This window comes from Ovis aries, chromosome 4 (assembly GCF_016772045.2).
Source record: "Ovis aries strain OAR_USU_Benz2616 breed Rambouillet chromosome 4, ARS-UI_Ramb_v3.0, whole genome shotgun sequence".
In the NCBI taxonomy this organism is placed as follows: Eukaryota; Metazoa; Chordata; class Mammalia; order Artiodactyla; family Bovidae; genus Ovis; species Ovis aries.
Window position 1 is genome coordinate 108,434,727 of NC_056057.1, and position 12,793 is coordinate 108,447,519.

At 40.7% G+C, this 12,793-nt stretch overlaps 1 protein-coding gene across 1 annotated transcript; it reads left to right on the plus strand.

The window, feature by feature from the left end:
* Window positions 1-11,860: 11,860 nt before the first annotated feature.
* On the plus strand, window positions 11,861-12,793 carry LOC101117413 (olfactory receptor 2A5). Its single transcript, XM_004008144.5, has one exon. The coding sequence runs from the start codon at window positions 11,861-11,863 to the stop codon at window positions 12,791-12,793; it is 933 nt and encodes a 310-aa protein (XP_004008193.3).

Genomic DNA, 12,793 nt, shown 5'->3' on the forward strand with positions numbered 1-12,793 from the left:
CTAAAAGAAGTCAATGGGGAGACAATTTTTTCAATAAATTGTACTAGACAAATTGGAGAGCCATATGTAAACAAAAAATAAGAAAACTCAACCATCCTTACTTATCAGTACATACAGAAATTAAATCAAAATGTATTATAGGTCTAAATATAACAGGCAAAGTTATTGAAACTTTAGAAGAAAATATGAGAAAATTTAGTGATATTGAGTTAGCAAAGATTTCTAAAATAATTAAGAAACAAGTTATAAAAATAAATATTGATAAGTATACTTTATTGAAATTGAAATATTTTGGTCTTCAAAATACAGTACAAATAAAATGAAAAAGCAGCTTATAAGTTGGGAGAAAATATTTGCAAAAGACATGTATCTGTGCTAGATAAAGAATTTCTTCAGTTCAATAGTAAAACAAATGACCCAACAAAGTAGGCAAAAGATTTGAATATATACATCATAAAAATATATACGTGGAGGAAATAAACATGAAGGAAGGTACTAAACATTATTACTCATCAGAAAAATGGTAATTCAAACAAAGAGATTGTAACATACAACTAGCGAGGTGAAAGTTGTTCAGTTGTGCCCAACTCTTTGAGACCCCATGGACTGCAGTCCATGGAATTCTCCAGGCTAGAATACTGAAGTGGGTAGCCTTTCCCTTCTTCAGGGGGAATCTTCCCAACCCAGGGATCAAACTGTGGTCTCCCTCATTGCAGGTGGATTCTTCACCAGCTGAGCCACAAGGGAAGCCCAATACACGACTATTGGAATAGCAAAAATTTCAAAACTGACCATTCAAAGTGTTGATGAGGCTATAGGGCAGCTGAACCTCTCATCATGTTGTAGTGAAATGTAAAACAGAACAAAAAATTTGGAAAACAGTTTTATAGTTTCTTAAAAATTTAAATATACACCTACTGTACAACACAGTCATTGTGCAAGAGAGGTGAAAGCGCTGATCCTCACAAATACTTGAACACAAATGTCATAACATCTTTTTTTGCTTGAAGTAGCATAAATGTCTATCGATAAGTGAATGGGTAAGCAAATTATGGTATATCCATACAACAGAATACTATGTAGCGATGCAAAGAGTAAACTATTGATGCAAGCAACCGCACTTACAAATTTCAGAATAATTATGCTGAATGAAGAAAGGTTTTATCAAGACTTTATATTGTATGAGGTCTATCCAGAAGAATATATACTGTATGGTTCTATTTATGTAAAACTCTAGAAATGTAAATTAATCTATAGTTAGAGAAAACAGAGTTGAAATTAACTGGAAATGAGGTGGAATGAAGGACAGATTTCAAAGAGACTTTTGAGGTTGATATGTGTGTTCATTTCTGAATGTTGAGCTTTAAGCCAACTTTTTCACTCTCCACTTTCATACTCATCAAGAGGCTTTTTAGTTCCTCTTCACTTTCTGCCATAAGGGTGGTGTCATCTGCATATCTGAGGTTATTGATATTTCTCCTGGCAATCTTGATTCCAGCTTGTGCTTCTTCCAGCCCAGCGTTTCTCATGATGTACTCTGTATAGAAGTTAAATAAGCAGGGTGACAGTATACAGCCTTGACGTCCTCCTTTTCCTATTTGGAACCAGTCTGTTGTTCCATGTCCAGTTCTAACTGTTGCTTCCTGACCTGCATACAAATTTCTCAAGAGGCAGGTCAGGTGGTCTGGTATTCTCATCTCTTTCAGAATTTTCCACAGTTGATTGTGATCCACACAGTCAAAGGCTTTGGCATAGTCAATAAAGCAGAAATAGATGTTTTTCTGAAACTCTCTTGCTTTTTCCATGATCCAGCAGATGTTGGCAATTTGATCTCTGGTTCCTCTGCCTTTTCTAAAATCAGCTTGAACATCAGAGAGTTCACGGTTCATGTATTGCTGAAGCCTGGCTTGGAGAATTTTGAGCATTACTTTACTAGCATGTGAGATGAGTGCAATTGTGCAGTAGTTTGAGCATTCTTTGGCATTGCCTTTCTTTGGGATTGGAATGAAAACTGACCTTTTCCAGTCCTGTGGCCACTGCTGAGTTTCCCAAATTTGCTGGCATATTGAGTGCAGCACTTTCAGAGCACAATCTTTCAGGATTTGAAACAGCTCAACTGGAATTCCATCACCTCCACTAGCTTTGTTCGTAGTGATGCTTTCTAAGGCCCACTTGACTTCACATTCCAAGATGTCTGGCTCTAGATGAGTGATCACACCATCATGATCATCTGGGTCGTGAAGATCTTTTTGTATAGTTCTTCTGTGTATTCTTGCCACCTCTTCTTAATATCTTCTGCTTTTGTTAGGTCCATACCATTTCTGTCCTTTATCGAGCCCATCTTTGCATGAAATGTTCCCTTGGTATCTCTAATTTTCTTGAAGAGATCTCTAGTCTTTCCCATTCTCTTGTTTTCTTCTATTTCTTTGCATTGATCACTGAAGAAGGCTTTCTTATCTCTTCTTGCTAGTCTTTGGAACTCTGCATTCAGATGCTTATATCTTTCCTTTTCTCCTTTGCTTTTTGCTTCTCTTCTTTTCACAGCTATTTGTAAGGCCTCCCCAGACAGCCATTTTGCTTTTTTGCATTTCTTTTCCATGTGGATGGTCTTGATCCCTGTCTCTTATACAATGTCATGAACCTCAGTCCATAGTTCATCAGGCACTCTATCTATCAGATCTTGTCTTCCTTACTGTGGCTGAAAATAAATATATAGGGAAGCTGTTTGAGTAGCTGAGCTAGAGAACTATGAGATGGTCTAGAGAGACTGTGCTTGAGTTCATACTAGACTCTTAACGGAAAGATGAAAAAGGCTTCAAAATCAGTTTTAAATCGGGAGGCTGTCACTGATATGATCTTGGATGAGTTATTTAGCTTGATGAGATTTGCTTCTTTTATAAATAGGCAGGTAATAAATATATACTTTAAAATGCCATTTTGATGATTCACAACAATTTGTATAAAGCTCTTAACAGTGTGCCTGGAATAAACTGCAGTTATTTGGTTTATTATTCTGTTATCTAAATGTGTGGATGGGGAAAGAGCTCAATCTATTGGTAAGATACTTGGAGTCCCAGTCTCCAAGGAGGGTGTCCCCACACTCCACTTAAACATTAACTCTGGGGGCCCCACAGGTGAGCAGCCAGGACTTTTCCCCAAAACTCCAAGCACCCCCATGCTTTTCTGTGCAATTGCCCACTGAGAGCTCCGCTGTTGTAATTAATAGTGGCAAAGTTTTAATGAAGTCCGCAAGGAGATTTTTACTGACACTTACTTTTTAGATCCTGAAATAGTCTCTATTCCTTTGGGATCAATTAAAAAGTTTTTTTTTTTTTTTTCCATCTTCGCTAAGATGCCTGAGGCAACTTTCCGGCTGTGTCTTTTTTTAATGAGTGAGTTCTCTAAGAGGCTCCTGCGCCTTGAGATTCTATAGCAAATTTACTGAAGTTGCAGGAGTTCTTGGGGAGTAAGGATATGAAAACTGAGAAACCCTAAAGGTGATTTCCCTGGACAGGCTGAGAGGTTGCACACACCTTTTAACTCAGAATCTCTCTAGAATCATTTGCAGTCACTGAGGAAGGGAGGAAGTGAGGGAGAGTTCTTTGGAAGTCTTTAATAACTCAGTGATCGGCAAGCTCTTCCAATTAGTTTCATACTTGAGTACAGACTTTGGGCCTCTGTCCTACTGGCTGGCAACTGGAAGACCTACAGCACTGCCCAGATCTACGCTGGGGAGCAGAAGCACATATGCTCGCCCGCCCCATCCCCAGACTCAGGCTACCTCAAGGCTTTCATTAACCTCATGGCTGTGTCAAGTGATCCCCTCATCCCCAAGAATCAGCAAAGATTTAGTGTATATATGTATGTATACATATGTTACGCCATCTGTGTATGTGCTTTTGTTGTTCTTGTTCTTTAGTGGCTAAGTCGTGCCCTACTCTTTGTGACCCCATGAACTGTAGACTGCCAGGCTCCTCTATCCATGGGATTTCCCACGCAAGAATATTGGAGAGGGTTGCTATGTCCTTCTTCAGGGGGTCTTCCTGATCCAGGGATCAAACCCGTGTCTCCTGAATTGGCAGGCAGATTCTGTACCACTGAGCCACCAGGGAAGCCCATGTATATGCTTCAGTTCAGTTGCTCAGTCGTGTCCGACTCTCTGCCACCCCGTGAATTGCAGCACGCCACGCCTCCCTGTCCATCACCAACTCCTGGAGTTCACTCAAACCCATGTCCATCGAGTTGGTGATGCCATCCAGCCATCTCATCCTCTGTCATCCCCTTTTCCTCCTGTCCCCAATCCCTCCCAGCATCAGAGTCTTTTCTAACGAGTCAACTCTTCGCATGAGGTGGCCAAAGTACTGGAGTTTCAGCTTTAGCATCAGTCCTTCCAATGAACACCCAGGACTGATCTCCTATAGAATGGACTGGTTGGATCTCCTTGCAGTCCAAGGGACTCTCAAGAGTCTTCTCCAACACCACAGTTCAAAAGCATCAATTCTTTGGTGCTCAGCTTTCTTCACAGTCCAACTCTCACATCCATACATGACCACTGGAAAAACCATAGCCTTGACTAGATGGACCTTGGTTGGTAAAATAATGTCTCTGCTTTTGAATATGCTATCTAGGTTGGTCATAACTTTCCTTCCAAGGAGAAAGTGTCTTTTAATTTCATGGCTGCAACCACCATCTGCAGTGATTTTGGAGCCCAGAAAAATAAAGTCTGACACTGTTTCCACTGTTTCCCCATCTATTTCCCATGAAGTGATGGGACCAGATGCCATGATCTTCGTTTTCTGAATGTTGAGCTTTAAGCCAACTTTTCACTCTCCTCTTTCACTTTCATCAAGAGGCTTTTTGGTTCCTCTTCACTTTCTGCCATAAGGGTGGTGTCATCTGCATATCTGAGGTTATGGATATTTCTCCCGGCAATCTTGATTCCATCTTGTGCTTCTTCCAGCCCAGCGTTTCTCATGATGTACTCTGCATATAAGTTAAATAAGCAGGGTGACAATATACAGCCTTGATGTCCTCCTTTTCCTATTTGGAAGCACTCTGTTGTTCCATGTCCAGCTCTAACTGTTGTAGATTGAACATTTGATTGAACCAATCAAGCAATTCATGATGAAAACCACTTAATTTAAACTCATTTGTAGAAGTAAGTTTGGGTGGTGAAGCAGGTAGTGGAAAGGACTGATACTTCTTGCTCATGTGACCAGTTCTTCTGAGTTTTTTGACCTTGCATTTATACTGATTTTCATACTTAACCATCCATCAAGCATATCAATGGAGCAAGATTAGGATTAAGGTAAACAGAAGAAAAACCTAGGATAAATTCAATTTGTTATAGACAGTCCAGCTAGGAGAGACATTGACAAGATATTGCTGATGGAATTTAACAAAGAAGGTCTAGACCATCATGTAAAGATAAATAATTGCCCCATTTCTCAAAAACCTCTCCCTAAAATAAGCCAGCAAACAACTGGTAATCAAAAGAGCTTCCTGAATATGCTAGGGTTAGTTTCTTGTGTAAAAAATTAGATGAATTAAATTCAATTTATTTTAGAGAAAGAGAATTCTTAGGGTGAAGAACTACTTGATAGAAATATAGAATTTGAAGTGTTATGTACTCTTTTAGAGCAAGAAAGCTTTATCATACACGAGTTTCTTTTCTTCCTTCGGAGATACCACTGATATAGCTAATGGAGCAAAAGGTATAATCCGCAAGAACAAACAGAATATGTCTCCCAGAGGAGACATAAGCAAACAAGAGAAATTGTAACATTAAAATATATTTATAAGAGGTACATGGAGGAATGTTAGCTAATATATCAGAGAGGAAGCAACCAAATAACAAACATGCAGAAGGGGAAGCCACTAAGCAGGAAAATGCGTTACCTCTCACAGCCCCTGAGAGTCTGGAAACTTGAGGCTGGAGACAATGAAATCACTGCATATTTTTATTGCATTTTCTGGTTAACATCTTAATAACAGTCTCTTTGGAAATTTAAATTTTCTATACATGTTGAATAACATTCACACTTGTACAGATCAAGGCAAGTGGAAAATGATGTGAAGAAGTACTGCTTGTCTTAAAGCATGATAATGCCTTTTTCTTAGTAACTTTGGATTCATTTACTTGCATCTATAGATGTTAACTTCAGTGTAGCTCTATGCAGAATATTCTTGTACCTAAAAAGTAAAGTTAGAATTACTCATAGGATTCAAGTGAATAGTTTGCACCCTGGCATAACATATAACATAGCTCACTGGGTTTTTTTAATTCATATTTTCTGGTTTGTTACTCATCTCTTATCTTTTCTTAGCTCTCACTGGGAGATTGACTTCCTCTCACCATCTCTTAAATATCGGTCCTTTGAAAATTGAAGTATAATTGATTTATAATATATTAGTTTTAGATATACAACATAGTGATCCAATATTTTAATATATTGTATTGAACTCCATTTAAAGTTTTTTAAAATTTTGGCTGCATTTCCTGGGCAGTATAATATATGCATATACCTTATTTATTTTATACATAATAGTTTGTACCTCTTAATGCCCCACCCCTATTTTATCTCTAAGCCCTTCTCCCTTCCTACTGGTAACCACTAGTTTTGTTCTTGTCTGTAAGTCATCTGAAGGTTTGTTACAGTTATATCCATTTATATGCTTCACTTTTTAGATGCCAACATGTAAATTATAATATGTAGTATTTGCTTTTCTCTGACTTATTTCACAAAGCATAATGCCCCCCATATCCAACCATGTTAAAAATGGCAAAATTTCAGTTTTTTTCTGGCTGAGTAATATTCCATTGTTCATATAGACCAGTCTTCTGTATCCATTCATCTGTCAATGGACACTTGGGTGATCCCATATCTTGGCTATTGTCAATATTCCTACAATGAACATTGGGGTGCCTGTGTCATTTAGAATCAGTGCATTACTTTTTTGGATATATATATATATATAGGAATTGAATTGCTGGATTGTATGGTAGTTCTATTTTTAGTTTTTTGAGGAACCTCCATGCCATTTTGTACAATGCTGTATGCTAAGTCATTTCAGTCGTGTCTGACTCTGCGATACTATGGAGTGCAGCCTGCCAGGCTCCTCTGTCCCTGGGATTCTCCAGGCAAGAATACTAGAATGGGTTGCCATGCCTTCCTCCAGGGAATCTTCCTAACCCAGGGATTGAACCCAAGTCTCTTATATCTCCTGCACTGGGAGGCAGGTTCTTAACCACCAGCTCCTGTACTAGTTTACCTTCCTATCAACAGTGTACTAGGATTGCCTTGTCTCTATGTCCTTACCAGCACTTCTCATTTGTGACCATTTTGATGAAAGCCATTCTGACCAGTATAAGGTGATACCTCATTGTTTCTCTGATTTACATTTCTCTGATGATCGAGCATCTTTTCATGTGCTCATTGGCCATATGTACATCTTGTTTAGACAAATGTCCATTCAGGTCCTCTCCCCATTTTTAAATTAGTTTTTTTTTTTTTTTTAACATTGAGTTGTATCAGCCATATAAGCCAGACTCCTGGGATGCATCCAGGCTCTGCTTTTCTCCTCACCACACATCAAAGAGTCACAATACTGATAACCTGTGTTTCTTTTACATGTTTCATATACATTGTCTCCTGTCTATGTCTATAGCTACCACCTTAACTCAGGTACTCCTTACTCTCACGTGATAACCCTTCAGGTAGCTTTGCTTCATAGTCCCCATCCTTATTGTTTTAAATAGTTCTCTACACTTAACTAAAAAGTGTAACCATATATTTAACCATGTATTTAGTTGTATCATTCTAATTATTTAAAATGAAGTCCAACATGTTAGGGAAACTTGTCTGTGAGTCCCCTTGCCAATATTACTCTTTTGCTGTGCCCTCCTCACACCCTCAGGTACAGTCTGGCATGCCATATTCATCTTACATCTTATTGAAGAGGGTTTAAGCCTCTCATTTACCATGAAGCATGTCCCAACCGTCTTTCAGAATAATCTAGCACCACTGTATACTGAGCATACTCCTATCACAGTTCCTTAAATGTTTATTTGCCTGGCTAATTCTATAGGGAGACTACAAGATCCTTGAAGATCAAGGCAATGTCTCACTAATGTTTGAATCTTTAGTGTCAAGGACAGTGGCCGCATACAGCAGATACTCAGTAAATATAAATTGAATGAGTGAATTATGAATGACTGATGTTTAAATTATTGTGATTCGTATGAGTAATCACGGATATTAAGTATTCACGTACAAATACGATGTGGAAATTAGAAACCATTTGGCAGTGTATTATTTAATCCTCCACTTTGGAGTAGTCAATTTCTTTTACCTTGTTAAGTTCTTCAGCTAGTTTCCTAGCCATGCAAACTTCTAAACTTTTCTAATCACTCCTCCAGAGGTTTTAGGACAATTATTCCTTGAGCTTCTTTATTCTACCCATGCAAATGTATGTGCTATGAATCCTTGATTAGGCAACCCAAAACTATAGGCATATTTCCTTCCGTGTCTTCTTAACAGAGAACCACATTGCTCATTAACAATCTACTGGGCTGGCCCAAAAGTTCATTTTATGGAAAAACTTGAATGAACCTTTTAACCAATTAAATACTTCTCTTCAGTAAAGAACTGGGTATGTTCTTAAAACAGAATTTTGGCTATTTCTCTCCAAAACTTTGCCCAGTAAATAAATGTATATCCAAATATACACACTCATACAGACATACATACAAACATACACACATATATATGTAGGCGTGACACACGTAAGAGAGACAATAAGAATAATTTTCAAGAAACCCTCTATTGTTTTATTATGTAACTATAAAGACAACACCTCAGTCCAAGGCATCATTATATCACAAGGTTCACTGAACTTTTGAGTGCATCCCTGCTTATTTAACATATGCATCATGAGAAACACTGGGCTGGGAAAAGCACAGCTGGAATCAAGATTGCCAGGAGAAATATCAATAACCTCACATATGCAAATGACACCACCCTTATGGCAGAAAGTGAAGAGGAACCAAAAGCCTCTTGATGAAAGTGAAAGAGGAGAGCGAAAAAGTTGGCTTAAAGCTCAACATTCAGAAAACGAAGATTATGGCATCTGGTCCCATCACTTCATGGGAAATAGATGGGAAACAGTGGAAACAGTGTCAGACTTTATTTTTCTGGGCTCCAAAATCACTGCAGATGGTGATTGCAGCCATGAAATTAAAAGACGCTTACTCCTTGGAAGGAAAGTTATGACCAACCGAGATAGCATATTCAAAAGCAGAGACATTACTTTGCCAACAAAGGTCCGTCTAGTCAAGGCTATGGTTTTCCAGTGGTCATGTATGGATGTGAGAGTTGGACTGTGAAGAAAGCTGAGCACCGAAGAATTGATGCTTTTGAACTGTGGTGTTGGAGAAGACTCTTGAGAGTCCCTTGGACTGCAAGGAGATCCAACCAGTCCATTCTGAAGGAGATCAGTCCTGGGTGTTCATTGGAAGGACTGATGCTAAAGCTGAAAGTCCAGTACTTTGGCCACCTCATGTGAAGAGTTGACTCATTGGAAAAACTCTGATACTGGGAGGGAATAGGGGCAGGAGGAGAAGGGGACAGAGGATGAGATGGCTGGATGGCATCACCGACTCAATGGACATGAGTTTGAGTGAACTCTGGGAGTTGGTGATGTACAGGGAGGTCTGGCGTGCTGCGATTCATGGGGTTGCAGAGAGTCGGACACGACTGAGCGACTGAACTGAACTGAAGGATGTGAATTAGACATTTGTTGTCCTTCTACCAGATGCCTCTTCAAGGCCAGCTCTGCTCTGCTTTCTTTCCTTCCTTTCTCCTAATACCTTATATCACATTTCAGGTACATCCTATAGAAGACTCAGCATCTTTCTCAGCACAGTGCAGGAAGGTTGCTAGAAGTGTTCTTATCTATTAACACTAACTTAGAGTTAGGAGGAAAGGAGAAAGAAATTAATGCCAATTTCAAGTCAGTTTCTCATTAAGAATGATGTTCTGCTTCCTCCCAGCTCCACTAAATCCATCTGAGGCAAGCCTGAGGTCCAGGAACACACCACCATTGAAGTACCTGGGGAGTATGATTTAAAACATGACCCTGGGAGTTTGTTTGTTCTTACTACTTCATGACTTTGATGTGCATGAACTCATCTGGGTATTAAGTCATCACCTGCCAGCTTCTTTTCTCCTGAACATCCATCCCCAGAGTCCAGAGAAATGGAGACAAAGAGTTAAGCAATTTTTGTTCCCCTGCTAGAGATGGCATCTGTATTTTGTAAGTCCTAGTCCCCTCCCCCTCAGGGACGCTCAGGGGACAATCTGGGAGGACTTGGGCAGAGATGAGCATAAAGCCTCTACTGCTGGTGCTCATAGTGAGCAGGGATCCAGTCCCTGCATCCGCCTGTGTGAAAAAAAGCAGGGATAGCTCCTGCAGCTGCAGACCCCCTCATTCAGAGGCAGCTGAGGGGAGCCAGAGCCTCAGCTTGGATCTTCAAACTCTCTCCTGGCCTCTGTGCTGTTTCCTGTACATATAAACCTATCTCTGGGTTAAGACCAGTGCCACAGTGAGTAAAGGGCTTTTGGCTAAGTGTGATCATTTAGAGAAGCTGGGATCTGGAGAAAGGAAAGACTCCAGAAATCGGCACACTGAATGGGAAGTTTGGGCCCAGCTTATGGGCAGGCAGATTTCTGGGCTTAAGACAGCCTTGGGATTTGCAAAGCTGGGTCATAAGCTGCTCATTGAGAATGATCATGTGTATCATGAACTGTCAGGTAATAGGTGTATACTTCTATGAAACATTTCAGGTTCTCCCTTTCTGTCACCTTGTCACCTTGTTAACCATGGGTGGCCATAAGGTTGGTGGAGTGGTAGCCAAAAAATTAACGGAGAGTCCAAAGACTTGATTAAATTCCAGAATATACTCTGGATGTTATTCCTAAAGTAATGCTTTTTATCCATCCTTTACCATCCATCCATTCATCCATTCAACAAATGCACTGTAAAAATGCAATGGGCCCAGAAATTACATCTCTCTAGAACCCGGGAAGCAGCCCTGCAAGAAGGTGGTAGAGGACAGGAGTAGGAATAAACAGAGATCCTTGCCCTGATCATAGATCATGAACAACTTCTGTGAATGCTGACCAGATTAGTGATGGCACTCTGCTCATGCCCGGCATGGAAAAATCTAGATTCTCCTGCATAGTATCAGGAAGAAAAAACTTGGTGCCAATTTCATTTGCTAAAGCTTTAGACCTAGTGGACGCAGAAGGAAATATACCACCTTGAAGCTGCATTTGTACATCTCATCCCCCGTTTTATTGGTGTATTTACTTCCTGATCATTTATTGAGCAACTGCTGTGTGCAATGTACTCTGCACCAGCTTTAAAATAAGAGCAAATCAAATGATAAAGTATGAGCAAAATTTGAGAACTGAAGAAATAAGAAAGCAAAATGAGAATGTAACTATGGGCTTTTCTTAAAAATAAAACGATTCGTCATTATGGAGAACAATTTATTCTGTGGCTGCCATCTTGACAGTATGAGTATAAACTTTGCAATCAGAGTTAAATAAAATTCTGTAGAAATGGAAATAATACATGACACCCTGTGTTCACTGATCCTGTTTATGGGAGCCTTTCTGCTTTACTGTGGATTAAAAGACTTGACATGATGAATCTGAAAATGGTTGTTAGCTGAGTCAGCACACAGCGCACACCACAAACTCCCTCTTTCTGTTAATGGATAATCCAGACCCGCATTTGTTTCTCAGCCCACAGGCACTGCAGCAGCTGTGATCAGCACAGGCACTGTCACCAGGGCATGACAGAAAATCAGACATGGGTCACAGAGTTCATTCTCCTGGGATTTCCGCTCAGCCCAAGCATGCAGATGCTCCTCTTTGGGCATTTCTGCCTGTTCTATGTCCTCACCCTGCTGGGGAATGGGGTCATCCTGGGGCTCATCTCACTGGACTCCAGACTGCACACCCCCATGTACTTCTTCCTCTCACACCTGGCCATCGTCGATATTTCGTATGCATCAAACAATGTCCCGAAGATGCTGGTGAACCTTCTAAACAAGAAGAATACTATCTCTTTTGTCCCATGCATAACGCAGACCTTTTTATACATGGCTTTTGCACACACTGAGTGTCTCATCTTGGTGGTGATGTCCCTTGATCGGTACGTGGCCATCTGCCACCCGCTACGTTACTCTATCGTCATGAGCTGGAGGGCGTGCACTGTTCAAGCTGTCACTTCCTGGACATGTGGCTCCCTCCTGGCCCTGGTCCACGTGGGTCTCGTCCTGAGGCTGCCCTTCTGTGGGCCTCATGAAATCAACCACTTCTTCTGTGAAATCCTGTCTGTCCTCAAGCTGGCTTGTGCTGACACTACGCTCAACCAAGTTGTCATCTTTGCTGCTTCCGTGTTTGTCTTAGTCGGGCCCCTCTGCCTGGTGCTGGGCTCCTACACACGCATCCTGGCCGCCATCCTGAGGATCCAGTCCGCTGAGGGCCGCAGGAAGGCCTTCTCCACCTGCTCCTCCCACCTCTGCGTGGTCGGGCTCTTCTTTGGCACTGCCATCGTCATGTACATGACCCCCAAGTCCCGCCACCCTGAGGAGCAGCAGAAGGTCCTTTCCCTGTTTTACAGCCTTTTCAACCCCATGCTGAACCCGCTGATCTACAGCCTTAGGAACAAAGAGGTCAAGGGTGCCTTTAGGAGAGTGCTGTGGAAGGAGAGGCTAATGTGA